This window comes from Ascaphus truei, chromosome 1, assembly GCF_040206685.1.
Source record: "Ascaphus truei isolate aAscTru1 chromosome 1, aAscTru1.hap1, whole genome shotgun sequence".
Lineage (NCBI taxonomy): Eukaryota > Metazoa > Chordata > Amphibia > Anura > Ascaphidae > Ascaphus > Ascaphus truei.
This window is the reverse complement of record NC_134483.1, coordinates 35798804-35824961: the sequence shown is the minus strand read 5'-3', so window position 1 is coordinate 35824961 and position 26158 is coordinate 35798804. Positions and strand designations below refer to the sequence as shown.

At 43.0% G+C, this 26158-nt stretch overlaps 1 protein-coding gene across 3 annotated transcripts in view; it reads right to left on the bottom strand.

Moving 5' to 3' along the window:
• Window positions 1-4597: 4597 nt before the first annotated feature.
• The window catches only part of MAPK4 (mitogen-activated protein kinase 4), a 176633-nt gene continuing 155072 nt past the window's right edge, over window positions 4598-26158 (bottom strand). For all 3 annotated transcript variants that reach the window (XM_075586295.1, XM_075586289.1, XM_075586306.1), the window contains 3 exons: window positions 19516-19677; window positions 14700-14901; window positions 4598-7750 (listed from right to left, as the gene is read on the bottom strand). In XM_075586295.1, coding sequence (XP_075442410.1) covers window positions 7066-7750; window positions 14700-14901; window positions 19516-19677 — 1049 coding nt within the window. In that variant the 3' untranslated portion in view covers window positions 4598-7065. The remainder of the gene's footprint in view (window positions 7751-14699; window positions 14902-19515; window positions 19678-26158) is intronic.

Sequence of the window (26158 nt, the reverse complement as noted above, 5' to 3'; positions counted from 1 at the left end):
TAGTGTACAGTGTTGACCCTGCCAAATAAAGAATATATCATCTATATAACGTTTCCAGAGCACCAGGTTTGTGCCAAACTCATGCTGTGACCCTCATTAGGAGATTTGCATAGCTTGGCGCAAAATTCTTACTGTAGAACAAAAACAAATTCTACATAAGGGTAGCCCTGCGGGTTGAGTCCAGGGACCAGAAGTAAAGGCATTGTTCATGTGTACAGCTGTACTCAATAACGACCAGTTGCTGCTTTTATACTCCTGCCTGTGACTGCAGTTTATCAGGGGGAGTGCAAGATGGTTTTCCTGCAGGGACTGCACCCAGCACTGATGGGGCCTGCTGGGACTGGAGGCGCTGCACCCAGAATGAGATGAGAGCTCTACATCCAAAAGCCTGTCCTGTCTTCCCCACTACCATCGGTGAACACTCAGCAGTCCTGTAAGCTTCACAGGTACAGCACAGCGAGAGTACAGGTAACAGTGAAATCTCTCAGAGGGTGGGGGAACACATTGCATATTGTTTTAGGAGTGAAATATACAATAGGTAAATTTCCTAATTTGAGTTGACAAGGAACCTGTTTATTGCATTACCACGTTTTCCACTCCCATTATATAAAATATACCATAGTTTGATATCATTGTCCTGTGTAAGTGAAATTGGGACCAGTCTTGTATAAATGATACCAAATAATATGGTCACTTATACTGTATGCATCAGCTCAATTTCTGTAAGGAGATTGCATCAAACGCATGTGAGGACATCACGACAGGTGTCACATATCCTATGAATTAAACCTCTGTATATGGATACATTCAAAGTAAAATGGACATAACTAACGTTTTGGTATCTGCAGTGCTCGTGGTTGCTTGATAAATGTCCATAAGGTTTAAATATTTATATTTGCTAGGTAACTATAAGAGAATAAGTGGCATCAGCATTCTTTGTGGTGTATAATGCATCGCAGGGTTGTGGCAGCTGAATATCTCTTTATCAACATTTATAAATCATCAAGAGAATTTGAAAGTGAGACAAACAGGAGAACGCTTAGCAAGGCGATTGTGACCACAGAAGTCAATTGTTCAGGTGGAATTTTCTATAAACGGTAAATTTTTGGGGGGCGTACCGTATAATGGAAATAAAAGAGGCTCACAAACAGCAATTTTTAGAGACTATTAATGCAATTTCCTTTTTTTAGACAAATGTAATCCTTATATGTATATAGTCAGTATGCCCGGCCGTTCCATGTCAGATAACTAAGCAGAAGGGCGACAAAAAAGAGGAAACTTTGTCATTGTGTAGATGAGCCAAAGAAAGTGAAGGACCCCCAAAATGTGACTATGTCACAGGAGCAATACGTAATTTTTAATAATAATTTTCTAGGTACCTCCAGGATTTAACCCCTTGAAGATGTAATTGCCCATTGGGTCTCTGTAGTGTATAGTAATACAAATAATTACATTCAAGTCTGATTGATAACCCCTTTGTTGCAAAAGATGCCATCAACTCTGTATTCTGCAGTAATGTCAAAGTGATAGGTGCATTTGATGTTCCCATTGAAACAAAATCACTTTGTTTGTCCGACCAGAAATGGAATTTTAGGTTCACAATTACTTATGTCCAGTGAAAATCTGTACCTGTTCAGATGGGGGTCTTAGGCTTATAAAGGTAAAGCAAAGAGAAATACATTTAACATCTGTTCAGTTCTTTCTGAGCTATTTGTTCTCCCCTCCAAAGAAACAAGTTGTTATCACTGTGCTGCCACATTTGGTCACAGTCGCTTTTTTCCCAGCCTCTAACTCCTTGGCTGCGAGCGTTTAAAGTCCCACTGGCGGAGAAAGAGGCTTTTTTTTTAATGCAAAGACCAGGTGAGGCTTAGAGTGGTTTCACTGATCAAAATGAGGCTTAGTTTTGAACATATTTTATATTGAGGAAGTAACCGTTTTTGGCCGCATTTTGCCATCAAAAAAGAAGCATGAATTCAGAGTGACGAACAGGAAAACACGAGTAGCCGGCTAACATCTTGTTCTATCCCAGGTCTCCAGATACTTCAGAGACCTGTGAAAGACAAGGTGACCTTCAATTATGATACAGTTTGGCTGGGTGGGGTTGCACCAACAACATTGAATTGCCAAAGTAAATGCTAGCGCTCCTAGTTAGAGCGAGGTGCAGATACGAAGCAGGGATCATTCTGAGCATAGTGAATAGGCCTTATGTTGTGCTATGGATTAGCAACATTTCCTAATCAGGTTCAAAGTACTATATTAGGCCTTTGCTTCCTTTATTGACAAGTGAGGAATATCACAAAACTGTCAGACTATTGTCTCTTAAGTATGTATTAAAGAGGCAGTCCAAGCAGCTTACATTTAAAAAAAATTATATATATATATTTTTTTTGTTTTAATATATGCAGTATTTGATTACATTTATTGCAAACGAAATACCTACGCTGCCAATCGATTGGTTCTCCTGTGATCGATCAGCAAAATTCTGTTTCCCTGGGTTCACTAAATGGCTGCCTTTCAGTTTCCAATCAATCCTTCAGTCCGTGTAACTCAGCAGCTACAATGTATCTTTATATTACTAAGGTAACATTATCTATTGTTACAGTTTGCAGCTCAAACTGCAGGAAATATTGTCATCAAATTATCCCAAACAGGAAAGTGTTACAAAGATCTTGCACTGCCGGGGAGGTGGGCTAAAGCCTGTTATAGAAATCAAAGGATGCTCAGTAAGTTAAAACTCATTAAAAATGACATTAATAGTTGAATTTTAAAATTTAAAAAAAGGTAGTATCTAATATTACAGAACAGATTTTTTTTAAAAACACATGTAGGATATTGCTTGGATTGCTTCTTTAAAGCAGCACATGTAGTTATATATATATATAAATATATATATATATATATATATAAATATATATATATATGTACAGTGTTCGACAATTAATGATAACTACTCGCCCGTGGCGAGTGGATTTAGGCCGCTGGCGAGCCGTTGCTGCGGCTCTAAGAATTCCCCTGCTCGTGCCAATTTTTTTTAAAATAAATAAATAAATAATCCCCCTCCCTGATTGGTGTGACGCGGGGAAGAGGGCCGGCTGGCAACTCTGGGTCAGCCCCAACCCACCTGCCCCCGATCGCTGCTTGGGGCGGGAGGTAGGCTGGGGGGGTCCCGCGGCTGCTGCTGCCCAGGCGCTTCCCCTCCGTCCCACGCTCTGGTAATGGGAGCGGGGAAGCAGGCTGGCAGCTCTCCCGTCGCCATGGCTGCAGCCTGCGCATGCGAACGTGGGCGGGAGGTAGGCTGGGGGGGTCCCGTGGCTGCTGCTGCCCAGGCGCTTCCCCTCCGTCCCATGCTCTGGTAATAGGAGCGGGGAAGCAGGCTGGCAGCTCTCCCGTCGCCATGGCTGCAGCCTGCGCATGCGCACGCAGGGGGGGGCACGTTCCTCCGGCCACGTTCCTCATGGAGAGGATGGTGTGGCCGTGCGGATGCTCCCCGATCCTCCCACCTGGCTGCCCGACCCCCGCGCATGTCGGCTCGACCTCCCGCCTGCTTGTCGGGTTGCCGGAGCCCCCCGATTGGCTGCCCCCCCCCCACCTGGCTGCCCGATCCCCCCCCCCCGCCTTGCTGCCCGACCCTCAGCCCGCAGCTGGCATGTGGAGGACAAGGCCTGGATGAACAGGTGGGCCACCTCCCTTCCAATCAATACCCACCCAGTGTGTGTGTCTGTCTGTGTGAGTGTCTCTGTCTGTGTGTGTGTGTGAGTGTGTGTGAGTGTGTGTGAGTGTGTGTGTGTATGTGTGTGTCTGTGAGTGTGTCTGTGTGTCACCTTCTCCGTATTGCCCTCTCTCTCTCGCCCTCTCTCTTACCCTGTCACCCTCACCCTCTCTCTTACCCTGTCACCCTCACCCTCTCTCTTACCCTGTCACCCTCACCCTCTCTCACTCACCCTGTCACCCTCACCCTCTCTCACTCACCCTGTCGCCCTCACCCTCTCTCACTCACCCTGTCACCCTCACCCTGTCGCCCTCACCCTCTCTCACTCACCCTGTCGCCCTCACCCTCTCACCCTGTCGCCCTCTCTCTCTCATCCTGTCGACCTCTCTCTCTCACCCTGTCGCCCTCTCTCTCTCACCCTGTCGCCCTCTCTCTCTCACCCTGTCGCCCTCTCTCTCTCACCCTGTCGCCCTCTCTCTCTCACCCTGTCGCCCTCTCTCTCTCACCCTGTCACCCTCTCTCTCTCACCCTGTCGCCCTCTCTCTCTCACCCTGTCGCCCTCTCTCTCTCTCACCCTATCGCCCTCACCCTCTCTCTCACCCTGTCGTCCTCTCTCTCTCAGCCTGTCACCCTCACCCTCTCTCTTACCCTGTCACCCTATCTCTTACCCTGTCACCCTCACCCTCTCTCACTCACCCTGTCACCCTCACCCTCTCTCACTTACCCTGTCGCTCTCACCCTGTCGCCCTCTCTCTCTCACACCCTGTCGCCCTCTCTCTCACCCTCTCACCCTGTCGCCCTCTCTCTCCCTCTCGCCCTCTCTTTCTCTCTCTCCCTCTCCCTCTCGCCCTCACCCTCTCTCTCTCTCTCTCTCCCAGTCGCCCTCGCCCTCTATCTCTCCCTGTCATGCTCTCTCATTCTCTCTCTCTCTGTGTGTCTCTCTCTCTGTGTGTCTCTCTCTCTGTGTGTCTCTCTCTCACTCTCTCTGTGTGTGTGTCTCTCTCTCTGTGTCTCTGTGTGTGTGTGTGTGTGTGTGTGTCTCTCTCTCTGTGTGTGTGTGTGTGTGTGTGTCTCTCTGTGTGTGTGTGTCTCTCTGTGTGTCTCTCTGTGTCTCTGTGTGTGTGTGTGTGTCTCTGTGTGTGTGTGTGTCTCTGTGTGTGTGTGTGTCTCTGTGTGTGTGTGTGTCTCTGTGTGTGTGTGTGTCTCTGTGTGTGTGTGTCTCTCTCTCTCTCTCTCTCTCTCTCTCTCTCTCTCTCTCTCTGTGTCTCTCTCTCTGTGTGTGTGTGTCTCTGTGTGTGTGTGTGTCTCTCTCTCTGTGTGTCTCTCTGTGTGTGTGTCTCTCTCTGTGTGTGTCTCTCTCTGTGTGTGTCTCTCTCTGTGTGTGTCTCTCTCTGTGTGTGTCTCTCTCTGTGTGTGTCTCTCTGTGTGTGTGTCTCTCTCTGTGTGTCTGTGTGTGTCTCTCTCTGTGTGTCTCTCTCTGTGTGTCTCTCTCTGTGTGTCTCTCTCTGTGTCTCTCTCTCTCTGTGTGTCTCTCTCTCTGTGTGTCTCTCTCTCTGTGTGTCTCTCTCTCTGTGTGTCTCTCTCTCTGTGTGTCTCTCTCTCTGTGTGTCTCTCTCTGTGTGTCTCTCACTCAAACTCTCTCACACTCTGGATCTCTTATTTACCCTATATATCTTAACTGCCCTATACTACACCGAAATTACCTATACTGCTTTCTTCCAGATCTGACTCAAGCTTCACACGGAAGACATCGGAACTCCCCTAACCCAGAAGACAGGTAGGGAACACCTCCCCTCCAATGTATAACATTGCGGGAATGAGGGTACCTGGACATTGAGGGGCTGCGGATCAGGTAAGATCCCAGGCGGGATTGCTGCTTTAGATATTGTGACGCGGGGACGTCCAGACACTGGTTAAGGGGTTCAGGAAACTAGTCATTCACACCTGGCTTTTATTTCTAGATCCGACATTTACACACACACACACGTAACAAGGACTAATTGTAGTATAATGTAATACAATAAATACATTTATGTCAAAAACAAATGTTGTTCCGACTAGGAATTTATTAAATGTATTTTATTTATATATTTTATGTTAAAGCGGGGTTGGGGGCGGGACTAGGGGCGGGTCTAGGGGCGGGGTTGGGGGCGGGACTAGGTGGCGAGTAGATTTTTTGGTTGGGCGAGTAGATTTTTGGGTGATTTGTCGAACACTGTATATGTATGTATGTATTTTTGTACCTGGATTTATGCAGGACCTACGGACCTCAGCTATGATGATCCAAGCTCGGTTTACACCTCTGGTTGCTGGGTAATTAAAACAAAAATATCCCAGTAAAGAATACCTGTCAGGAGAACAATGTGACTGCTGAAGTTATATTTATATATATTTTTTTATTTTTAAAGAAACCTGCACATTAAAAAAAAAATTAAAAAAAATCTCGGAAAACCTCCCAGAGCCAGGAAACATTGCAGATGAGCTTTGCGTGACCGTTCACATCCACCCAGATAAAATACATTGCTATATGGGAGAGGAGGCTAAGGAAGGAGAGCCCCTGCATTATGTGCAGAACCAATGTAAATGTTAAGTAACTCGGATGCTGATAAAGTGATTATAAATACATTATATTGCATTGGACACACCTCCACGTCATACTCAGTGGCCAGCACCCTCGCCAGGTTTTAGGAAGAACCAATGCACCCAGAAACACATGTGAATGATCATTTGCACATGCTTATTGGTAGCTCACAAATCCTGGTCTGGCTCTAGGAAGATAGATTTGAGACGCCTTCTCGAATTGTTTAAAGTACAGCTGGCAAATAATTGTTTCAAGAAGGACTTTCACCCCATCCCAACATTGTCCTGACTGAAATACAGTGCTGGAACGCAGCTACTAAATGGGTTAATGCAGATACAACTAATAGTTCACCCACCTTCTTCACTCTCTTCTTATGTATTGTAAGGCATCAAATAGTCAGCAGTGATTTGTGCTTGTCTTTAACTAAAGGCTTTTTGGGCTATGCTTACTAAGTGGTGCTATGCCATTGGACTCCTAGTGCCGGAAGACACATTGCAGCTCACTCACTTCACTTAAATGGGCTGTGTGGTGTCTTCTGGCGTCAGTTGGTGTTTTATGGCATGGCAGCGGTTAGTACATATGCCAATGTTTAATGTCCACTGTGTAAAAACTGTGCTCAGTAAAATGCCCCACTTGTTATGCTGTTTTGCAGTGTATGGTCATGAATATATTATGAAAAATCACACATTGTTAATTTAAATTCAAACCTCCTACCGTGTGTTGTCAAGAACACAATATAAAAAAATCACACATTGTTAATTCCAAGTCAACCCTCCTACCACCTGTCTTTATGAAATGCTTCCTTCTGTACAATTTCATTAGGGTGCTCTGAAATACAAGCCCCATTGATATCATTGAGTTTGCTGTCTGGTAAGTCTTCTTGACTTGTACATAGTTTTAGTGCCCTGGAGATAAAAACATCCAGGTCAAACTGAGATTCTGCATCGTTGCTGATATCACTTGGTGCCTCCTGATGAGGAGAACATGGTTGGTGGTGATCTTGTATCTCAGGAAGTGGGCTTGCTGGGCACTCAAGATGTGACTGAGTGCTCTTCACCCACTGAGCTATCTCCAGAAATAGATTTGATGGCTCCTCTTCCAGCGCTATTTCTCCAGTGGGTGGGATTGTTGTTCTTTTCCAGTTGGAAAGATCCAAAATCAGTTTGGGCTCTGAGTAGTGATGTGGTTTGTTGTCTCGCCATAGTAGTTTATCCAAGTAGGAAGGAGAGCCCACTTTGTATTCACAGGATGCCCCATAATCTCCCTCAAAAACTCGATCCATGGAAGAGTGGGATTGTTCCAGGAATCGTTCGGAGCTGCTCTGCGAGTACTTGCGTGGATCGACCTGAGCTTCTTCCACTTGTGATTCAGAGCCTGCACGAGGGTCTCGTTGGACCTCACTCATACCGTGACCTCTGTCTTGTCGCCATTCCAGGTCAGAAGAAAGACTCACTTGATACCTATGAAGAACATATTATTAATACCCATAAATAGCACTAACACCTGGTCTGGTCTGGACTATTGATATGTTGTGTAATATGTAGAGCACAATTCAATTCACCACATTGATTCTGGAGCGATACGCTGTGCACTGTGACACTTTTATTTTTTTTAGACCAGCATGAGACGCTCTTAAAACCTCAATATCATTTTTCATCAATTAGCATTATGTTAGGTCTGTGAAAGCTCATGTACAAAAACATCCATTAGGAAAACCCATGTTTGTCGAGTAGGTGAGATCAGTAAGTATGTGCCTCTGTCATTAGCTGGCAGGGCTAAACACAGAAATGTGGTCACAAGGGAAATATGTACAGTAGTGTGATTCTACAACAATTTCCGGAGCATTTGAGGCTGGGAGGGGGGGAAAATGCTCATTTCAAATCACTTAAAATTACTTTGCAAATTTAATTTAGCTTAATTGCATATTCAAATGAGTTAATGAGTACTCTACTAAATAGGTCTCTCTCTCCTCTATCGAATAAAGCACTATTTCAGGGTCTGGATTCCCAAGGCTTGGTTAATCGCTTGTGAACTCTGACCCGGTTGCAATTGTTGGGCAGCTGAAAAAGGTCACATTTTTGCAGCCTTGGGCAAACGTTTTGTGGATCTTTACTTATGGACCTTCAGCAGCCATTGTATCTGTTTTTATTTTACCTTTAATGAAATGCTGAGGAACATACATGATGTAGCAGTGGGAACCCACTGGTTTAAGCAAGGTTGGAAAACAAAATTGGGCTGGATTATTGCTTTATCTGCTCTGCCATACTGTATGCTTTTTGTCTGCAGTTCCATTGCTAAGTAGCAGTTACCTGGTCTAAAAGCATAAAGCAGGTGAAACCTGGCTAATAATCGAAGCAGGCATACATGAAAGGGAAAATAATGTGCTAGACTGTTATCGGATCAGTGAGCCTGAATTTCTGACATATTGTTGCACATTTGGGGTTTCAATATATTAAAGTCGGAAATTTTAGCAGTTTAACTGCTTGCACTGGCACTTTTTCTTCCCTGGTGTATTATTAAGTCAAATGCACATCAATACTTCAAGGGAAGTTGCTGCTTTAATTGGTTTGTAGCAGAGGATGCTAGCAACAGAGGCTTATTACAGTTTTGCTCCTAGCATAAATAGATTTCCACCAACTTCTTGACAGCTTAAACATTCTCAATACCAGACATTTATATACGATCCCACTGTGTGCTATATGTCCCTCCATCAACCAATGGGTCAAACCGATTGGAAACAAATGCAAATGTCAAACGAATTACTGCCTGGTAAACATCTGACAGAAATAGTCAATTAACGGCTTTACCCTTCAGTAATATATTCAGGTTTCAGCCGCTTCATAATCTTACAAACTCTTTTCTACTGTATAGATGAGAGAAATGATAAGGGAAGTAAGAAAAGCATGAAATGACATTTCTATTTAAAGGCCACAACGTTTGCTGTATCGAATCCGTGAAAGGTTTCTCCTATTGAAATTACATATTATGGAGAAAGAGAAACTGACAACAGAAAACCGACTACATGATATATTTAAAATATGAACAGTTAGATTTTTTTTTAAAATAAAGAAGTTAAGGCTTATATTTATGTACATTTTATACATTTTAATCCGCAATGATAATTACGGAAATACCATCGTTTTTCCATGATAACATTCTTGAATCAAAACCAGTCTTTTCTAAAATATCCAATAGTGTTTATATTAACCAATTCCATGTCTTTTGAAGCAAAATGATCTATGAATTAGACAAACCGTGAGTAATTATGAGTCATGGTATGTGAAAAAGTAAGCGAAACACTGATTTTATCAGCTAAATTAAAGGGGATAATTAGAATCAGGTGTTTAAGTAATTAGGTAGCTCTTCCTGTGTGATTTTGGGAGGCCCCACCCTATATAATCAGAACTTTTGTGCGTTTGGTTTTCACTATACAGGTGTGTGGAAACACGCCATGCCACAATCAAAATACATCTTTGAGGACCTCAGAAAAGCAGTTATTGATGTTGATCAGTCTAGAAAGGGTTACAAAACCATTTCTAGGGATTTCGGCTCCACCAATCCGCTGTCAAACAAATGGAGAAAGTTCAAGATCCCAGTCACTCTACCCAGGAGCGGTCGTCCTACCAAATTCTCTCCAAGTACAAACCGACAAATCATCCAGGAAGTCACAAAGAACCCCGGAGTAACATCCAAGGATCTGCAGGCCACTCTCGCCTTGGCTAAAGCGAAAGTTCATGACTCAACTATTAGAAAAAGACTGAACAAGAATGGTGTTCATGGAAGTATAGCCAAGAGGAAAACACTACTCTCTAAAAAGAACATTGCTGTCCGGCTGAAGTTTGCTAAAGAGCATACAGATGATCCATAAGACTTATGTGACAATGTTCTCTGGACAGACGAGTCAAAGGTAGAACTTTTTGGCCTCCATGAGAAACTTTATGTTTGGCGTAAACCAAAACAGCGTTCGAACAGAAGAACCTCATCCCACCCGTCACATGGTGGTAGGAGTGCAATGGTTTGTGGCTGCTTTACTGCCTCAGGACCTGAACGGCTTGCCATCATTGACACAACCATGAATTCTGCATTGTATCAGAAGATTGGGAATAAGTGCTTCAGACATAAAACTAACAATAGGAAAAGGAGTCCCTTCCCACATAGAGATTTCAATCTACGTGGAAAGAATTTACGGAGACGAGAGGGAGATTCTTTTTTCTGTACTTAATAGATCATTATCTTTTCAGGGATTCTATTCCCAGTACTTATTACCCCTCTACCGAAGAAGTACTTTCTTACATGTCCCCTGGATCTACCTTCCTCTTTGAATCTTCTTTGTAATTCCACATTCTCAGGCAACTAAGAATTACCCTATACCAGGGCTCTTCGGCTGGTTGTCCAAAGGGGTCACATTTGGGTTTAGAAGGGAAACCAGCTTATTGTAATGTCATTTCAGATACATTTAAAGACCTGAAAATTATTATATTTCAACATTTTGCAAGTATTTAGAACATCTGTACCATATATATTTACATTAGCCTAACTTACAAGTGAGTTTCAGTTTCAAATTGCACTCGGCTACCTAAGCAACTAGTATGCAATTAGCAGGAGCAGAGAGTTCAGGGGCAACATTAAGGCCTTTCATGGACCGAATTTGGTCTGTGAACCACCAGTTGAAGCCCTACAATTTAGATGTCTACTGCATGGCTCATAATATAGGCATTAAAAGGCGAATCTGTCCATTAAAGTACTGGTACTGATAAGCCATTTCTGACAAACGACATTAAGTCCATTAGAAAACACCCAGCTATACTGGGAAAGCTGAGGTGAGGCACACTGGTGTCTAGGAGAGGAGAACACTTAATATCAGAAAGATGGGTGAGCTGGATGGAATGATTTGGAATACAGGCATGAAATCAGCTGAAAGCTACAGTGGTATTGAACTCATCCAAAGGGTAGGAGAAGGGAACCTTTGAGAGAGGCAGCAAAGAAGGATAAAGGAAGGGAGGGAACTAGCAAAAGCCATATTTACTTCCAGCCCATCCAAGTGAAAGGGCCACACAAAGCCATATTTTCTAAATGGTGTTATTCCATAAGACATATCCCATCCCAGAAGACACTTTATACACTGGCGACACACTTTATTCGAGCTCGGCTAGTTCCACGAATTCGGGTATACTCGGGTGTATTGAGGTTTGTGACTGTTTTCTGCCCGAGTGCATTGCGTTATTTTCCAGGCAGGGATTGAAGCATTTTATTCCCGCTGGCTGCAATACTGCACAGTATATATATTTATACTGCATTACAATTCATGAATTTATGCCATCTGGTAGACACGCGAAGCATTGCAGCCTATTAAATCCTAATCATTATCATTTAACAGATCAGCCTCCCGTCAGCCAGGCATGAACCCAGGCTGGGAAGGCAAATGCAACGGGGCTTGTCAGAGGTGAGGAGCGGCGCATTCCAGGTATCTGCCAGGTACATACTGGGTATTTGCTCGAATAAAGTGTGTTGCAGCAGTAGCCCATGTGTTTGAATGGGCTGCAAGTGGCCAGGCTGCAAGCTTAAGCTAAAACAGAGAAGCATTGTACTGTACAAGGCAACACAATCGGGTAAGCGTTAAATAGACTGTGTAAAAATAAAGCGGGCTGATGGTAAGAAGGTGCAGTTTCAAACATCTTTAGTTGAATGGAGAAAAAGCGGCATAATATGTCAATTGTAAGTGTGCTTAGCATGAGCAGTAGCACAATGAGAAGGAAATAACTATAAGTACAAGACATGTCAAGATATAGCAGGCCAGTCAGGCAGGTTTTCTGATAAGGTCAGAGCAACAACTACAAAAATGGATCCAGCATTTAGAGTCTAATGTTTACTTATAATATGTAGGCTTTTAAATTAAAAACAAATCATTTAAAATAGTTTATAAAGGTACCTGGTCATACAGTAGCTTGTTACAACTTTAAATTGCTGATTTAAAAGATGGTTTCTTTAAAAAAATAATAATAATAATAAAAAATAAATTAACAAACCAAGCATTTCAATTAATAAGAACAAACTCCCACGGACTTAAATGCAGCTTTCCATGTCAGTGCCGATTTGACACTCTTACGCTTTTCTTTTTTAACCTGGGCCTTATGAAGATTGAAATACAGTTTGAGACCCATTAAGATTTGCAATTTGGAAGCAAGTAATTCTACTGGAATAAGCTGCCCTGCAACTTTGCTGCTTTAAATACTATTTTATAATAAAATCACATCCAGCAGCATAATATGGGAATAATATAGCCATCGTCTGTGTTTTTATTACTAAATTAGTGTGCAAGAGAAGATCTATTGAGAATTATTAACTGGGAATGTTCACACAATTGCTCAGTGGTGTGGTCAACACGTGCTTATAGTGTGGTCACAATTTGGCATTGTTTGTAGCGTTACAGCAAATTTAGATGTAAAGGCAATTTTGCTTTGTCAATATTAAAAAAATATGATAGATATTGATTAAATGGCAAGTGACTTATTTTCCACTATATACAATAATTTAATGGGCATCAGATTTCTTATGTAGAATGATATTGGAATAAATGAGAATATATAGTCCTATTGAGTTAATAATTTCTAGCACACAATTGGCTAGTACAAAGGAGATTATAGGTGGCACACCAGTGTTTTAAAAAAAATTTTTTTAAGGAGTTTACATTTGGTGCTCACCTTCCGTTGATCCTGGCGTCCCAAAGCTGGATCCAAAGTAATAGCAAGATAGGAGAAAGGAAGAGGCACACAAATTGTAGTGGAATCAAATGATTTCAAATGTATTGATGCATCAGAGCTAACAATAGTAACGTTTCAGGACAAGCAGTCCCTTCCTCAAACCAAACACCTCCTCCTGTGTGTGTTTGGTCTGAGGAAGGGACTGCTTGTCCTGAAACGTTACTATTGTTAGCTCTGATGCATCAATACATTTGAAATCATTTGATTCCACTACAATTTGTGTGCCTCTTCCTTTCTCCTATCACACCATTGGTTAGGGCATGTGTAAATCTGAATGAATCGCATGAATTTGCAGAGTGGTTTGCAACAATGCAAGTTCTAACTAAAAGATTTTTTTCTAGGCCAGTGGTGCTCAGGTTCAGCGAGTGCTGCTATCAGACCAGATTTTTAGGATTTCTCTAATAAATATATACTGCTGTAATTATCACAAAGACAACATGCTTTGGTGTGTATTACCCTGAAAATATGACTTTTCTGGTAGCCCTTGATAACTGAACTTGAGCATCACTGCTCTAGGAGATAGGTTTTTAGTTGAGTTTTGAAGATAGGGGTAGTGGAGTCTGGTTAATGAAGGGTGGAAAAAGCATTCCAGGTGTAGCCTTCAGCCAAGAGACAATGCTTTTAGACTGGACATAATGGTGGAGACAGGTAGAGTGGAGAGAAGGCAAGCTTGTGCCTGTGCAGAGTATGCATGTTGGGGTATAGCAAGAGATTAGAAACAAGAAACATAGAGAGAGACATGGGTATGTAATGTCTTGAGTTTGAAGGAAATGCAGAACTTGTTGGGAGCCAGCCAAGGAACTTAAGGAGATTGGTGTCAGAAGTTGAGTTGGGAGGTACATATGATGATTCTAGCTGTAGTATTCACAATAGAGTACAGCGGGGGAAAATGTGAAACAGGAAGGCCAGAGTAGGTTACTACAGTATTCCAAGCAGAAAGGAGAACCTGGACAAGGGCTTTTTTTTAGTAAAATAACAGTGGAAGCAGTGCATCCTGACTATGTTGTTTAGAAAGAAATGATGGGATTTAACAAGAGTATGAATTTGAGAAGGATCAGAGCGAGTCAAATGTGACACCAAGACAAGAAGCTATCCACCATAATTTTAAAGGACCTGTTATTAGGAACTTTGTCTTGGACTTATTGAGTTATAGGTAGTGGTCAGACATAGTGACATAGGATTGGTGGGAACAGGCTTAATGCATAGAGGCTTTGAGTATCATCTACATAGAGGTAATACGTAAAGCCAAATTAGTTAATAACATCACCCAGGGACGCGGAGAGAAAAGGATCAGACCAAAACATTAACAGTGGAATAAAAGATAAAGTGCTAGAAAAATATATAGTATATGGATATATGGTTTGCTGGCTATAAAACAACAAAATATGGTCTGTATTATTTTTTAGGAAATGGTTGCATGTTGCTGGGAACTCTCAATTTTCTTTCAGAATGATTAATGTGGAATAGATTTATATAGAATAAAAAGCTGCAAATAACCACATATTACATAGCATGCAAGCACGGCAGATATATATATATATCGATATCCTCTGAATAAAGAGCTATTATTGCATTTCTTTATTCTCAGCAATATTAAACACATTTATTAACAGGGATAGGAAATAGGAGTATTACATGGAAACCTCACCTGCCCCAGTTAGAAAGCTGGCTCTGACTGGCTTCCATTAGCAAAATGTCATCAATTTCATCCTCAATCCGGAATGGATGCTGGGATATGGGCTCATCTTCTGGACACGAATATGGAGCCATATAAGAATGCTGCAAAGCAGCTTCGGCTGTTAATCGATCCATCGGGTTGAAGGTCAATATTTTTTCCAAGAAATCAATAGCTGTAGATTCAAATAAACATTATATTGTGCTTTTGCTTATCAAATTGCTAAAATAATTGAAATCACTGTTGGTGCGGGAAAAAGACAAACATTTACCAAAATATCAATTTCAGAGAGTTTTTAAATCGAGTTTGGGAAGGGATTGGAGGAATTTGCCAAGCATTCTTTCCATATAGGTGTAGATGAAGAGGCAGAATCCTTGGGTTTGGGGGAAGAGGACATTAAAACACGTGGGTGGCTTTATTTATACCCAAATTTGGTTTCATGGAGGTAGTGTCAATGGTGTCTGTGTTTTTCAGATCTGATTGGAACAGCTCGCGTGGGAGGGCGATGGAAAAGCTCTGCAGTCAAGTAAGATCCATGTCCTTTAAGGAAGGGGGCACGTGACCGCATTGGGCACCCGAACAGGTTAAAACAAGGTTTTTCTTTGGTTTCAGTATAAACATTGACTCTAAGCTGGGATGTGCATCGTCAGCCTTGGTTGTACTATCACAGTGATGGGAATATAGACGTCTGGACAGCCATTCCAGTCAAGGCCAATTATGAAAATGAGCAATAATAATGAGAGAGAGTTTACAAATGCTTGAATTTGATTCTGTGTGGAACTACAGGTTCAAGTGGCAGTACAGACAGGCTGGTCTCTTCTCTCTTACGTTGTGGGTTAGGGAAGGAGCGACAAAACACAATGTCAACACCATGGGACCAACTAAAAGAAAGATGTACGGGTGTAAGTGAATATAAAAGGATCAAACAAGAAAAGTTGATGGTAAAGCAAGAGACGAATGAATAACAACCACAGAAAAGATGCAAACAAACAGCAGGGCACAGCTTCCCTTCTTACAGTTACCCCCATAGTAGTGCATTATTGGAACACAGTAAATTACTCACAATTCGCATCTGTTTTGCAAGATTATCAAATCAGGACATAAACGTTGCCAATTTGTCAGTGGTTTTCCATTAAAAAAAATGGTTCCATTTACATGTCATTTTGTGCCATCATTTCGGTAATTACCATATGTAAAATCAATACACCGAGCAACTCTGCGCTTCCACATAAATCTAAATAAGAAGGTGGATGCTGTAAACTTTCAGTCCCATTTTGCTACCTGGAGCTGCTCTGTGCGGCATCAGTGCAGCAATGCGTAAGCTTTCCGGTGCCAAACAGGACCCAATTCATACCCCTGCACTGCAATGGAGGCCTCCCTCCTTCCACATGGAGCTCCTAAAATCCCCTTTGCTGATAGAAGTAATAATTTGCAGGGGCAAATAAATGTTCTCCATGCCGGATTTCTAAAATAAAATATATTAAAAATACCATTTAACTGTACCTTGTGTTATTCTTTTCAGAAAGCTCTGTGTCTTTCTGTTTCTATGTTTTTGAAAAGTGTGGTGTAAAGTTATTTATTTTTTTGCTCTGCCCATGATCTTTATTTGTTGGCTATATCTAGGGTAGTATGGAGTCTTTCCTTGAGATTAACACTATGTGGCTGATTCTATATACACCAAAAGTGGAAAATCTCTTTGGAATATCTAGGATCAACTCCTATAAAAAGTGTTTAGTAACTGAAATAAAGTAGCTGAGAAACTGTGATGAGAGCCTTGTATATGTATGTGACTATTTACCACTGTGAAGGCCAAATTCATATTAAAGCAGCAATTTTCCACAGTATCTAATATGAGTTTAACTCCTATAATGTTAGTATCTCCACACTTGACCATGTCCAGAGCATGTCCATGCGAGGAAGCCAGCATGCTAGGGAGAAGCTGGTGAGGAGGGGGCATGTGGGGAAAAGCAGGTGAGGAGGGGAACATGCGGGGGAGGGGAACATGCGGGGGAGGGGCTGGTGAGGATAGCATGTTAGGGAGAAGCTGGTGAGGAGGGAAGCATGTGGGGGAGATGCTGTGAGGAGGGGATCATGCGGGGGAGAAGCTGGTGAAGAGGGGTGCATGTGAGGGAGGAGAGGATGAGGAGGGGAGCATGTGGGGTAGAAGTTGGTGAAGAGGGGAGCATGTGGGATAGAAGTTGGTGAGGAGGGGAGCATGTGGGGTGACACTGGTGAGGAGGGGAGACGCTGGTGAGGAGGGGAGCATGCGGGCGAGAAACTGATGAGGAGGGGAGCATGTGGGGGAGAAGCTGGTGAGGAGGGGAGCATATGCTGGAGAAGCTGCTGAGAAGAGGAGCATGTGGAGGAGAAGCTGGTGAGGAGGGGAGCATGTGGAGGAGAAGCTGGTGAAGAGGAGAGCATGTGGAGGAGAAGCTGGTGAGGAGGGGAGCATGTGGGGGAGAAGCTGATGAGGAGGGGAGCATGTGGGGAAGAAGCTGGTGAGGGGAGCATGTGGAGGAGAAGCTAGTGAGGAGGGGAGCATGCGGTGTAGAAGTTGGTGAGCAGGGGAGAATGTGGGGTAGAAGCTGGTGAGGAGGGGAGCATATGGGGAAGAGTTTGGTGAGGAGGCGAGCGTGTTGGAGACATTGGTGCAGAGGGGAGAAGCTAGTGAGGAGGGGAGCATGTGGGCAAAAGCTGGTGAGAAAGGGGGCATGTGGGGAAAAAGCTGGTGAGGAGAGGCAAATGCGGAGGAGAGGTTGGTGAAGAGGGGAGCATGTGAGGGAGAAGCTGGTGAGGAGGGGAGAATGTAGGATAGAAGCTGGTGAGGGGAGCATATGAGGGAGAGGTTGGTGAGGAGTGGAGTATGTGGTGGAGAAGTTGGTGAGGAAGGGAGCATATGGTGGAGAAGCTGGTGAGGAGAGGAGCATGTGGGGGAGAAGCTGGTGAGGAGAGGAGCATATGGTGGAGAAGCTGGTGAGGAGGGGAGCATATAGTGGACAAGCTGATGAGGAGGGGAGCATATGGTGGAGAAGCTGGTTAGGAGGGGAGACGCTGGTGAGGAGGGGAGACGCTGGTGAGGAGGGGAGACGCTGGTGAGGAGGGGAGACGCTGGTGAGGAGGGGAGACGCTGGTGAGGAGGGGAGCATGTGGGGGAGAATCTGATGAGGAGGGTAGCATGTGGGGGAGAAGCTGGTGAGGAGGGAGCATATGCTGGAGAAGCTGCTGAGAAGAGGACCATATGGTGGAGAAGCTGGTGAGGAGGGGAGCATGTGGAGGAGAAGCTGGTGAGGAGGAGAGCATGTGGAGAAGCTGGTGAGGAGGGGAGCATGTGGGGGAGAAGCTGATGAGGAGGGGAGCATGTGGGGAAGAAGCTGGTGAGGAGGGGAGCATGTGGGGGAGAAGCTGGTGAGGAGGGGAGCATGTGGGGGAGAAGCTGGTGAGGAGGGGAGCATGTGGGGGAGAAGCTGGTGAGGAGGGGAGCATGTGGGGGAGAAGCTGGTGAGGAGGGGAGCATAAGGAGGAGAAGAAGGTGAAAAGGGGCATGCTTCAAAACGAAAAATAAGGATTTTTTTAAATGCCGTGTTCCAAATGGTATTGTGGGATTAAAAATAGTTTGTGCACTTTTTTTTATACCTCTGTCACTGCCTAAGGGTTAATGGCAAGATCAGGACGGTTGGCACGTACAGTTTACTGATTAATTTAGGGATGATTTATACTTTTTTACTTCAGTATTTATGTTGAGGGTTTTGTTATTAAAACAAAGGGAGAGAGAGAAGAATAATATAAACAAATGGAAAAAATAACAGAAAGAAAAAGGTTACAGAAAGTATGCGTATGATAAGTGATGTATTTGAATAATTGTGTCACAGCTCTGTTTAACATTCTGCTTTGGTTCTCTAGGCCCAAATATAGCCTACATTTAGGCCTAAGGAGACAGCAAGATGCCTGGATGCCAGTTAGCTTGGTGCATGGTACATTGTGGTGTAGTAAAGTTATGAATGTCTCCAATTTGCCTGTAGTAATTGGAAGCATATGTTATACGGTTAATATCTTTGTACATAATGTTGGCATTCTTAACATTAGACTGTATAGGAAAGGTACTACCAGAACAGGTAAGGCGGTAGTGATGATAGCAATCACTGGATAGGGATTAGCAGCGCCTGGACTACAATGTTCTGGTCTGGAAGCCACATCTCCAAAAGCATAAACAAAATATGGTCCAATAAGGGCAACAAAGATGATGGAGGATTGAAGGCTTCATAAATATAATGGACTTTAGCAGGTACACCTCTGGAGAGAAGAGGGAGAGACGGGATGTGATACAGGCATTCAAATACCTGAAAGGCCTCAATATGGTACCAAAGAGGTCATACTTTGAAACTGGAGGGTGGTAGAAAATGCAGGTGTCAAATGTGAGGAAGTGGTTTGTTTTACTGAAGTAGATGCATGGAGAAGACTTACAATAGGAGTGGCAGGGTCAAATACGGGAAAATAAATCCAGTATGGTTGTGTGGACACAATGGAACCCTTTGGTAGTAGGAAATACCCAATAAAAGGGTTTAGATCTTATCTGCAGTTTTGTTTAAAATAGATGGAAACTGGCAAATGAGGTCGACTTTACTGCTATATATTTATGGGGGGGGAGGTTAAATTAAGCTAATTTATTGTGCTTTTCAAATACATTTTTATTGAGCAACCTCCAATGGAAGACTGCACCATGCATCCACCTCTATTCCAGTGACAGAGTGGGTGCATTTTCCAGCCGGGTGTAGAGCTGGGTCTTACGCGCCTTCCATGTTAACTTCAGGAAGCAGCTTTCTCAGGGGTTTCTTCACTTCCCAGGTAGTGGTGATGAAAGTTGGCATGACTTTGAGAAGCTCATCCTTATCTTCTGTATGAAGGACTGGTATCGTGTCTAAAATGAGCTGCATCTGCTCCAGCTCATGGCCACCTAAAGAAAGACATAGAATGGTTACTCTCACTAATACTGCAGCATTGTATCGCCGGGCACAGAAATGAAAGTAGCTGTATTGCACTGTATCCGCACATGATATTTAAAGGGTAATTCGCCAATGCGGCTATTTGGGCATTTTTTGACTGAAAGTCCCCACTAACTTCATCAAGGATTTTGTGTCGATAATGGCCCTAATGGGGCTTAACAAATGTAGTGGTAATGGGCCTGTTTTATTAACCTTTGGGACAAAGCTCTTTGGACTCCATATTAAAAAGATTTTAATCAACACACAATCCCAGCAAGCTCAAAAAACCCCAAACCCTGAAAAACATTTTAAGCAATACTTAAAAATTGGAAGGGATGAGGATTTCTAAAATAAATCCCCTTTATGAAAAGTAGTGGTACACCATACTCCCTAATTTAATCACATTTAACCACGGAGTATATTGCCGTCCAATGCGGCAGAGTGCAGCAAGCTCCTCTCAGTCACTGAAAGGGTTACAATTACCAATATTTTCCTATGCTTTTTTCAGAAACGGTATCTGTTAAAGGAGTGGTCCCATTTATGACCAAATTAAACTTACTTTTAGACTCTAATTTCAAGTAAGTTGAAAAAAATTTTGAACTACTGTAGATCATTTTCATTCACAATGGGAACGGAAGGTTCGGAGAGAGGACTTATTGTCCATCTCGTTTAATCCACAATAGGCAATCCCATAGCAAATGTAGGTGTGTAAGCTTGTTTGTGGTTGCATATGGTGTCGTTGCTGCTACTATTCAGAATTCGGACCTGGGTGTGACGCAGAATACTGTACTCCAACAACCGAGATCTGGTTCACAGCAACATGGTTTCACCTGGTCAGGCAGTCCCAGAGGGCAACGGTTCTTGGGGTGTTTCAGTTCCCTAGTTCCCCTATAGCCTCTATCCAAGTCTGCAGGATCTCCCATGTCCAAGCTCCGGTCGCGCATGCACACGAATGGTCGGCAAGTGCTCATCGTGCATGCGCACTCAGCGCATACGCAAATGGTGTGTGCCATGAGTATTTGCCGGTCGCTTATGCACATGCCGACCACTCATGTGCACGCATGACCGGAGCATGCAGACCACTCGTGCGCATGCGCAATGAAAGCTTGCAGGTCACGCATGCACAGCTGGCAAGCTTCGATTGCGCATGCGCAGCCGGAAAGCTCCGATCGCGCATGAGCAGCTGGCAAGTGCCGATCACACATGCGCTGCCGGATCTGATAGAAAACCGGGACAGTGGCCAAAAAAACAGGACTGTCCGAGCTAAACCGGAACACCTGGTCACCCAATATTTGGGGTCAATACAAGAAGCTTTCAAAAGAACTATTCATCCAAAGGCAGTACAAACGACACGAGCAGGGGCTGGCTGGCAAATTTTAGCCGCTGGCGCAGGCCCAACCAGCTGGCCAGGAACCACGCAGCCCACACACCAAACATAGATGCATTCTACATGCACCCTACACACATATATATAGACTATACAATAAGCAAGCTCCGTACACATGCAAACGCACAACAAGCAAACACACCAAATATACATATCATATACATATGATACCACCAATCCCTTCTGTGTAGCACATGCGCCCCTGATTTATTTATTTTAAAGGGGCAGTTCAATATTTTTTTAAATAACAGTATAATTGGCTTCCTTATAAATTGTCAATCACCTTGAAAGTAACTGTTATGCTTATCGCGTTCTTGTGGAAACTGTGCATGTACTGTATAGCCCCGTTGTCAGGAACACTGGATTTAAGCAGATCAGCTGTTTATGGTTTGAATAATGATGTCAGGGTAATTACTTTGCAAAGAAAGGAACAGATTCACGCTAATACTAGCTAATGTCTTTTGGTGCTGAGTGTTTGCCAAAGATTGTAGGAGCCCTCCAAAGATTTGTGTACCATGGCAATATTAAACTTTAAAATACATTATTTTAAAAATACTTTTACTATACCGATTTTTCTTTTTAAATGCGTCCAATCAGCTACCTTTAACCTATTTAACATGCCACTGTCCTTATTTCACTTTTGTCTTAGACAGGACAACCCTTTAAGGGTGCATTAATTACCGAGCTTTACCCGTTAATTAGAAGTACTTCAATTCTCCACCATTACCATTGGTAATATTGTCCTGTGTGAAACTGCAATCGCTGTTAGATTTTAAAAAAAAAATGCTTCCTTAAATAAATGTAATCAGACTTAAAGAAAACATTTCGCTTGGTTTTATTTGAAAATTAAAATGAATTTGCCCTTTGCTCTAAATTGGCGAGTGCTTGTCAATTAAGCGTTAACTCGTTCTGTAGTCCGCCCTTATCCTGAGAGCCAATAAAGGTAAGGAGAGGGGGCAGAGAGAGGCTTGTCTGTGCAAACTCTTAAAAAAGCAGAAAAGAGAGCAATTAGAGGAAGTTTACCCCCTCAGCTCATGTTTACAAACTGACTTCACAAATTCTTTTAAAGTATTTATGTCTAATTTTTAAGAAGAAAAAAAAAGTTGATAATCTCCATGTTTAATTCTTTAAATGTGTCAGTATTCAGTAATATAATTAAATGGTCAAATATTATTGCCCACGTAGGGGGGTGGGGGGAAGTGTTAAAAGTTCTAGACTGAAAAGCTAATAGTTTGGAATTTTGGGGGGGGGAGGAGGGGTAAGAAAAACGGATGAAACAATCTGGGGTACAGAAGAAACAAACGATGCAAACACAATAAAACAATTCAATTGTGAGGTACCAAGTATGTACCTTGCTAGGTCTATGTGTATGTATACATATGAATGTAATAGGGACATTTCTTTTTGCTACTGTAGAAGAAAAATAATGATGGGGTAACTTTTACAATGTATAATTCTGGAAAAACAAAATATTTTGTGAGTGTAACTATCTGGTTAGACCCCATGTCGTATCTGCAAAAAATAATTCTATGTCCGCCTTGACTTTTTTTTCGATATGGGAATTAATGAGCCATTTCCGGAAACAATTTCTTGTCTTGAGCTCTTTATGGAAGTTCGCCTTTATTTGATCCATGCTCATCGGTTTAAACAAATATGATTTTACTAATGTTGGGGGATGATAGCGATAGATACTGCAACATAATTGCTTTCCTGGAGGCTAGCAGCACCATTTCAGAAGGTTTTACTGCTTTGTTTGCGTTACCTTCGTCATCCAGCCATGATTCTATGTGGACAAATAACACCATTGGGTTCTTGTGTTTTGCAATTTTGAGTATTTTTGTTATATAGTCTATGATTTCATCCCAGAAGTTTTTGATGAAGCTGCATGACCACAATCAATGTTTAAGGTCTGCCCTCGTCATTTGGATATTGATTGATAGTTCCCGTTAATGGATGTTTTTGTTGTTGTTGTTGAATACAACATATGCCCTATGTGTTATTTTAAATTGGACTTATCTCCATGTCTCTGATGGAGTTCATCCATATCTTGTATTTCTGGATAGTCTTTTTGTCATGATATTAATGTATTTTGTAGTAATTACTTGCGGTCATCTCCCCTCACTAGATTATACAAATCCGATATAGTGTATCTATGTTCTCTTGCATGGTCAAAATAGTAAACGAATGTTATTCTGTAATATATACAGTACTTCCTATAGTTTGGTATTTCCCCCCCATAATCCAGTTGCTTGAATATAGAACACATGAGTTTGTGATGACTCTTTTTTCGGACTTTGTTCCTGGAAGGAATGTTTGCTTTCCCCTGTCTATTAAATGATCCAGAAAATCTAACCTTTTTGTGTCTCAGATTTTTACATTTGGAGTTTTGCTGGAGGGGCAGATATCTTGATGCATCATTGTTAGGAATCGGCGTCCCCTGCGTCCCCCACACAGAACACGCTCTACCTTCAGGGAAACCCTGGACGCACGGCGCAACCCTGAATTACCGGCCTCCGCGGTTCCTCTTCTCTGCCGCTGTATCACCCCCCTTGGCGATTCCGCCGCTATTCCCTCTCCTAAGAGCCGGGCGCGTTCCCTTCTCCCCGCACGCACGCGTGCAGTTCCTCCGGCGCGGGTCGCACACACAAGCGCCTTACGGAGCGCGCGCACAGTGCACACTCTTCTTCCTGCCCTCCGGACCTCAGGCTCCGCCCCCGCATGCCGCGCGGGCGTACTCACTGCAGTACTAAGATTCACCTGGCTTGTAATGGCTGCACCAATCCGGAGGGTCTTCCTGCAGTTCCTTCTGACCTGCCCCCGCTCCTGATTGGACCTCCCTGCTTTATCTAGCTTCTCTGTACTCTCAGTCTTCGCTTGACATAGTCTATGCATGGATGATACTCTGTCTACTCTTGGTGATTTCACAGGTTCTGACACGGCTCGTACGACTACCCCCTTTGGCTCCCGACCTCGGCACTCCTCGGATTACGCACTCTCTGGTTCCCCTCGAACAAGGCTTGGACTTCGACCTTCCTCCACTCTCTGCTCCCTGACCTCGGCGTGACAATCACGATTCTACTTCTACTTTTACACCCGGTACCGGCAAGTATTGTCTACCTTACTACACCTGGCCTGGCAATGCTTCATACCACACTCCGGACACGCTCCCTTTGCTGCGGGTGCGTGTATTACCACTTCCCCCTTCAGCTCATGGGACGGGTCTGGCCTGCAGGCAGCACCGGTGTAACAATCGTAAGGTGACCCTCCAGGCCATTATATGTTCTCTTACTATCACAGTGTGTTTTATGTGTGGTGGAATGTCGCCCCATTTCATATGTAAGATCTCTTTTAAGGATAATGGCTTTACCAGTTGTTTCTCTAAGATATTGGATGAATAACAATGTTTCTCCTGGATCCAATCTCCTACATGTCTAAGGCCGAGTTCATGGTGCAGGCGCGTGCAAAGGGGCGCATGGCTTCGCGCACGCCTGTCAACCGAGCGATCTGTGGACTACAGAGCCTCGCGAAGGTGAGTTACGTTACGGAGCTGGTTCGCTCTCATTGGGCGAACCGCTCACATGACCCGGCCGTCGTGCGACACAATCAAATTATTTTGTCACGCAAAAGATCGGCCACGCAGTCGCATCCGCGCACGCGTGCTCTATGGCCATCCTCATTGAGGCACGGCCATTTGTTCGCGTCGCGCACCATCTCGCTAACCATGGACGGGGCCTAAAGAGACATGCAAGATTGTAATTTCTTTTAAAAAAAAATTCTTCCATAGACATTTTGTCATGGATGTGTTTAATCTTTTACATCTTTGTGTTGTATCAGTATTGGTAGTGTATGGGCTATAATAGTCTTGCAAATTACATCATCTTTACCCCACATCCTCTGCCAAATAGGGACAGTGGAGCGTCAACCCATTTCTGTAATTCATCTACCATCTTTTTTTATAATGGGTCTGAAATGATTATAATATAGTTTTCACAATTTTAGCTCAAGCATTATTCCCAGGTACTGAATCTTAGGGGTTTAGTCGTGATAGGTATAGATATTTTCTTTGTTACTCTAGTGTTTACTGATTTGGCTATGTACATTAGTTCTGTTTTTGTCAAGTTTATTTTGAACCCAGCAAATAATCCACATTTCTCGATTGTTGCTAGTATTGCTGGTAAACATTTATCAGGTTGCAGAACAAACAATTAATATGTTATCTGCAAACATTGCAAGTTTCTGTTCCATTGGTCCAATCTCTATCTCCTTGAATTCCTCTATCTGATGAAGGAATTGTGACAGGAGCTCAATTGCCAGATTAAATAATAGCAGGGAGAGGGGGCAGCCTTGGCATGTACCTTTAAATAATTAGAATTCTTCTGATAGTAGCCCCGCTGCCATTATCTTGGCCTTTGATTGGGAGTACATTGCTTTAAGCATGTCGTTGAAATGCCCCTTGAATCCAGATCTATCTAACGTATCGAATAGATGTTCCTAGTGTATATTAGCAAAAGCAATCGACATCTATCGATAAAATGACTTTGTCAGTTAATTTGTGTGTATTGACCCAGTTAATTGCAGTTATTACTGTTCTTATATTTTTAACTGCTGATCTGCCCTTTACGAATCCCGCCTGGTCCGCATGTACAGTATAAGTTTGTGTAATATAGTTGTTAGGCGGACTGCCATTATTTTTGTATAAAGTTTTATATCCTGGTTTATTAGGGAGATTGGCCGGTATAATTCTGGTTTTAACAGATCCTTATATTAACAGTGTTGATCAAAAAAGAGAATTTTTGATCAGAAAGGCAACCCTTTATACACAGCACTCTAATCATATGTAGTATATTTGTGGACATATAGGATTTGTCCTGCAAAATTACTGCGTCAGCAGGTAAGTGCTGTCAGAATCACTGTAGAAATCAAAAATCAATAAAATTTTATTATGTCTATATTGACGTTAAAAACACAGATGCAATATTAAAAATCCCCATATTGATGTGGCTGATATGAATAGTAAGATAACAAGGTAAGTATATTAGGTCAATATTAAACTATTCATATCCAAT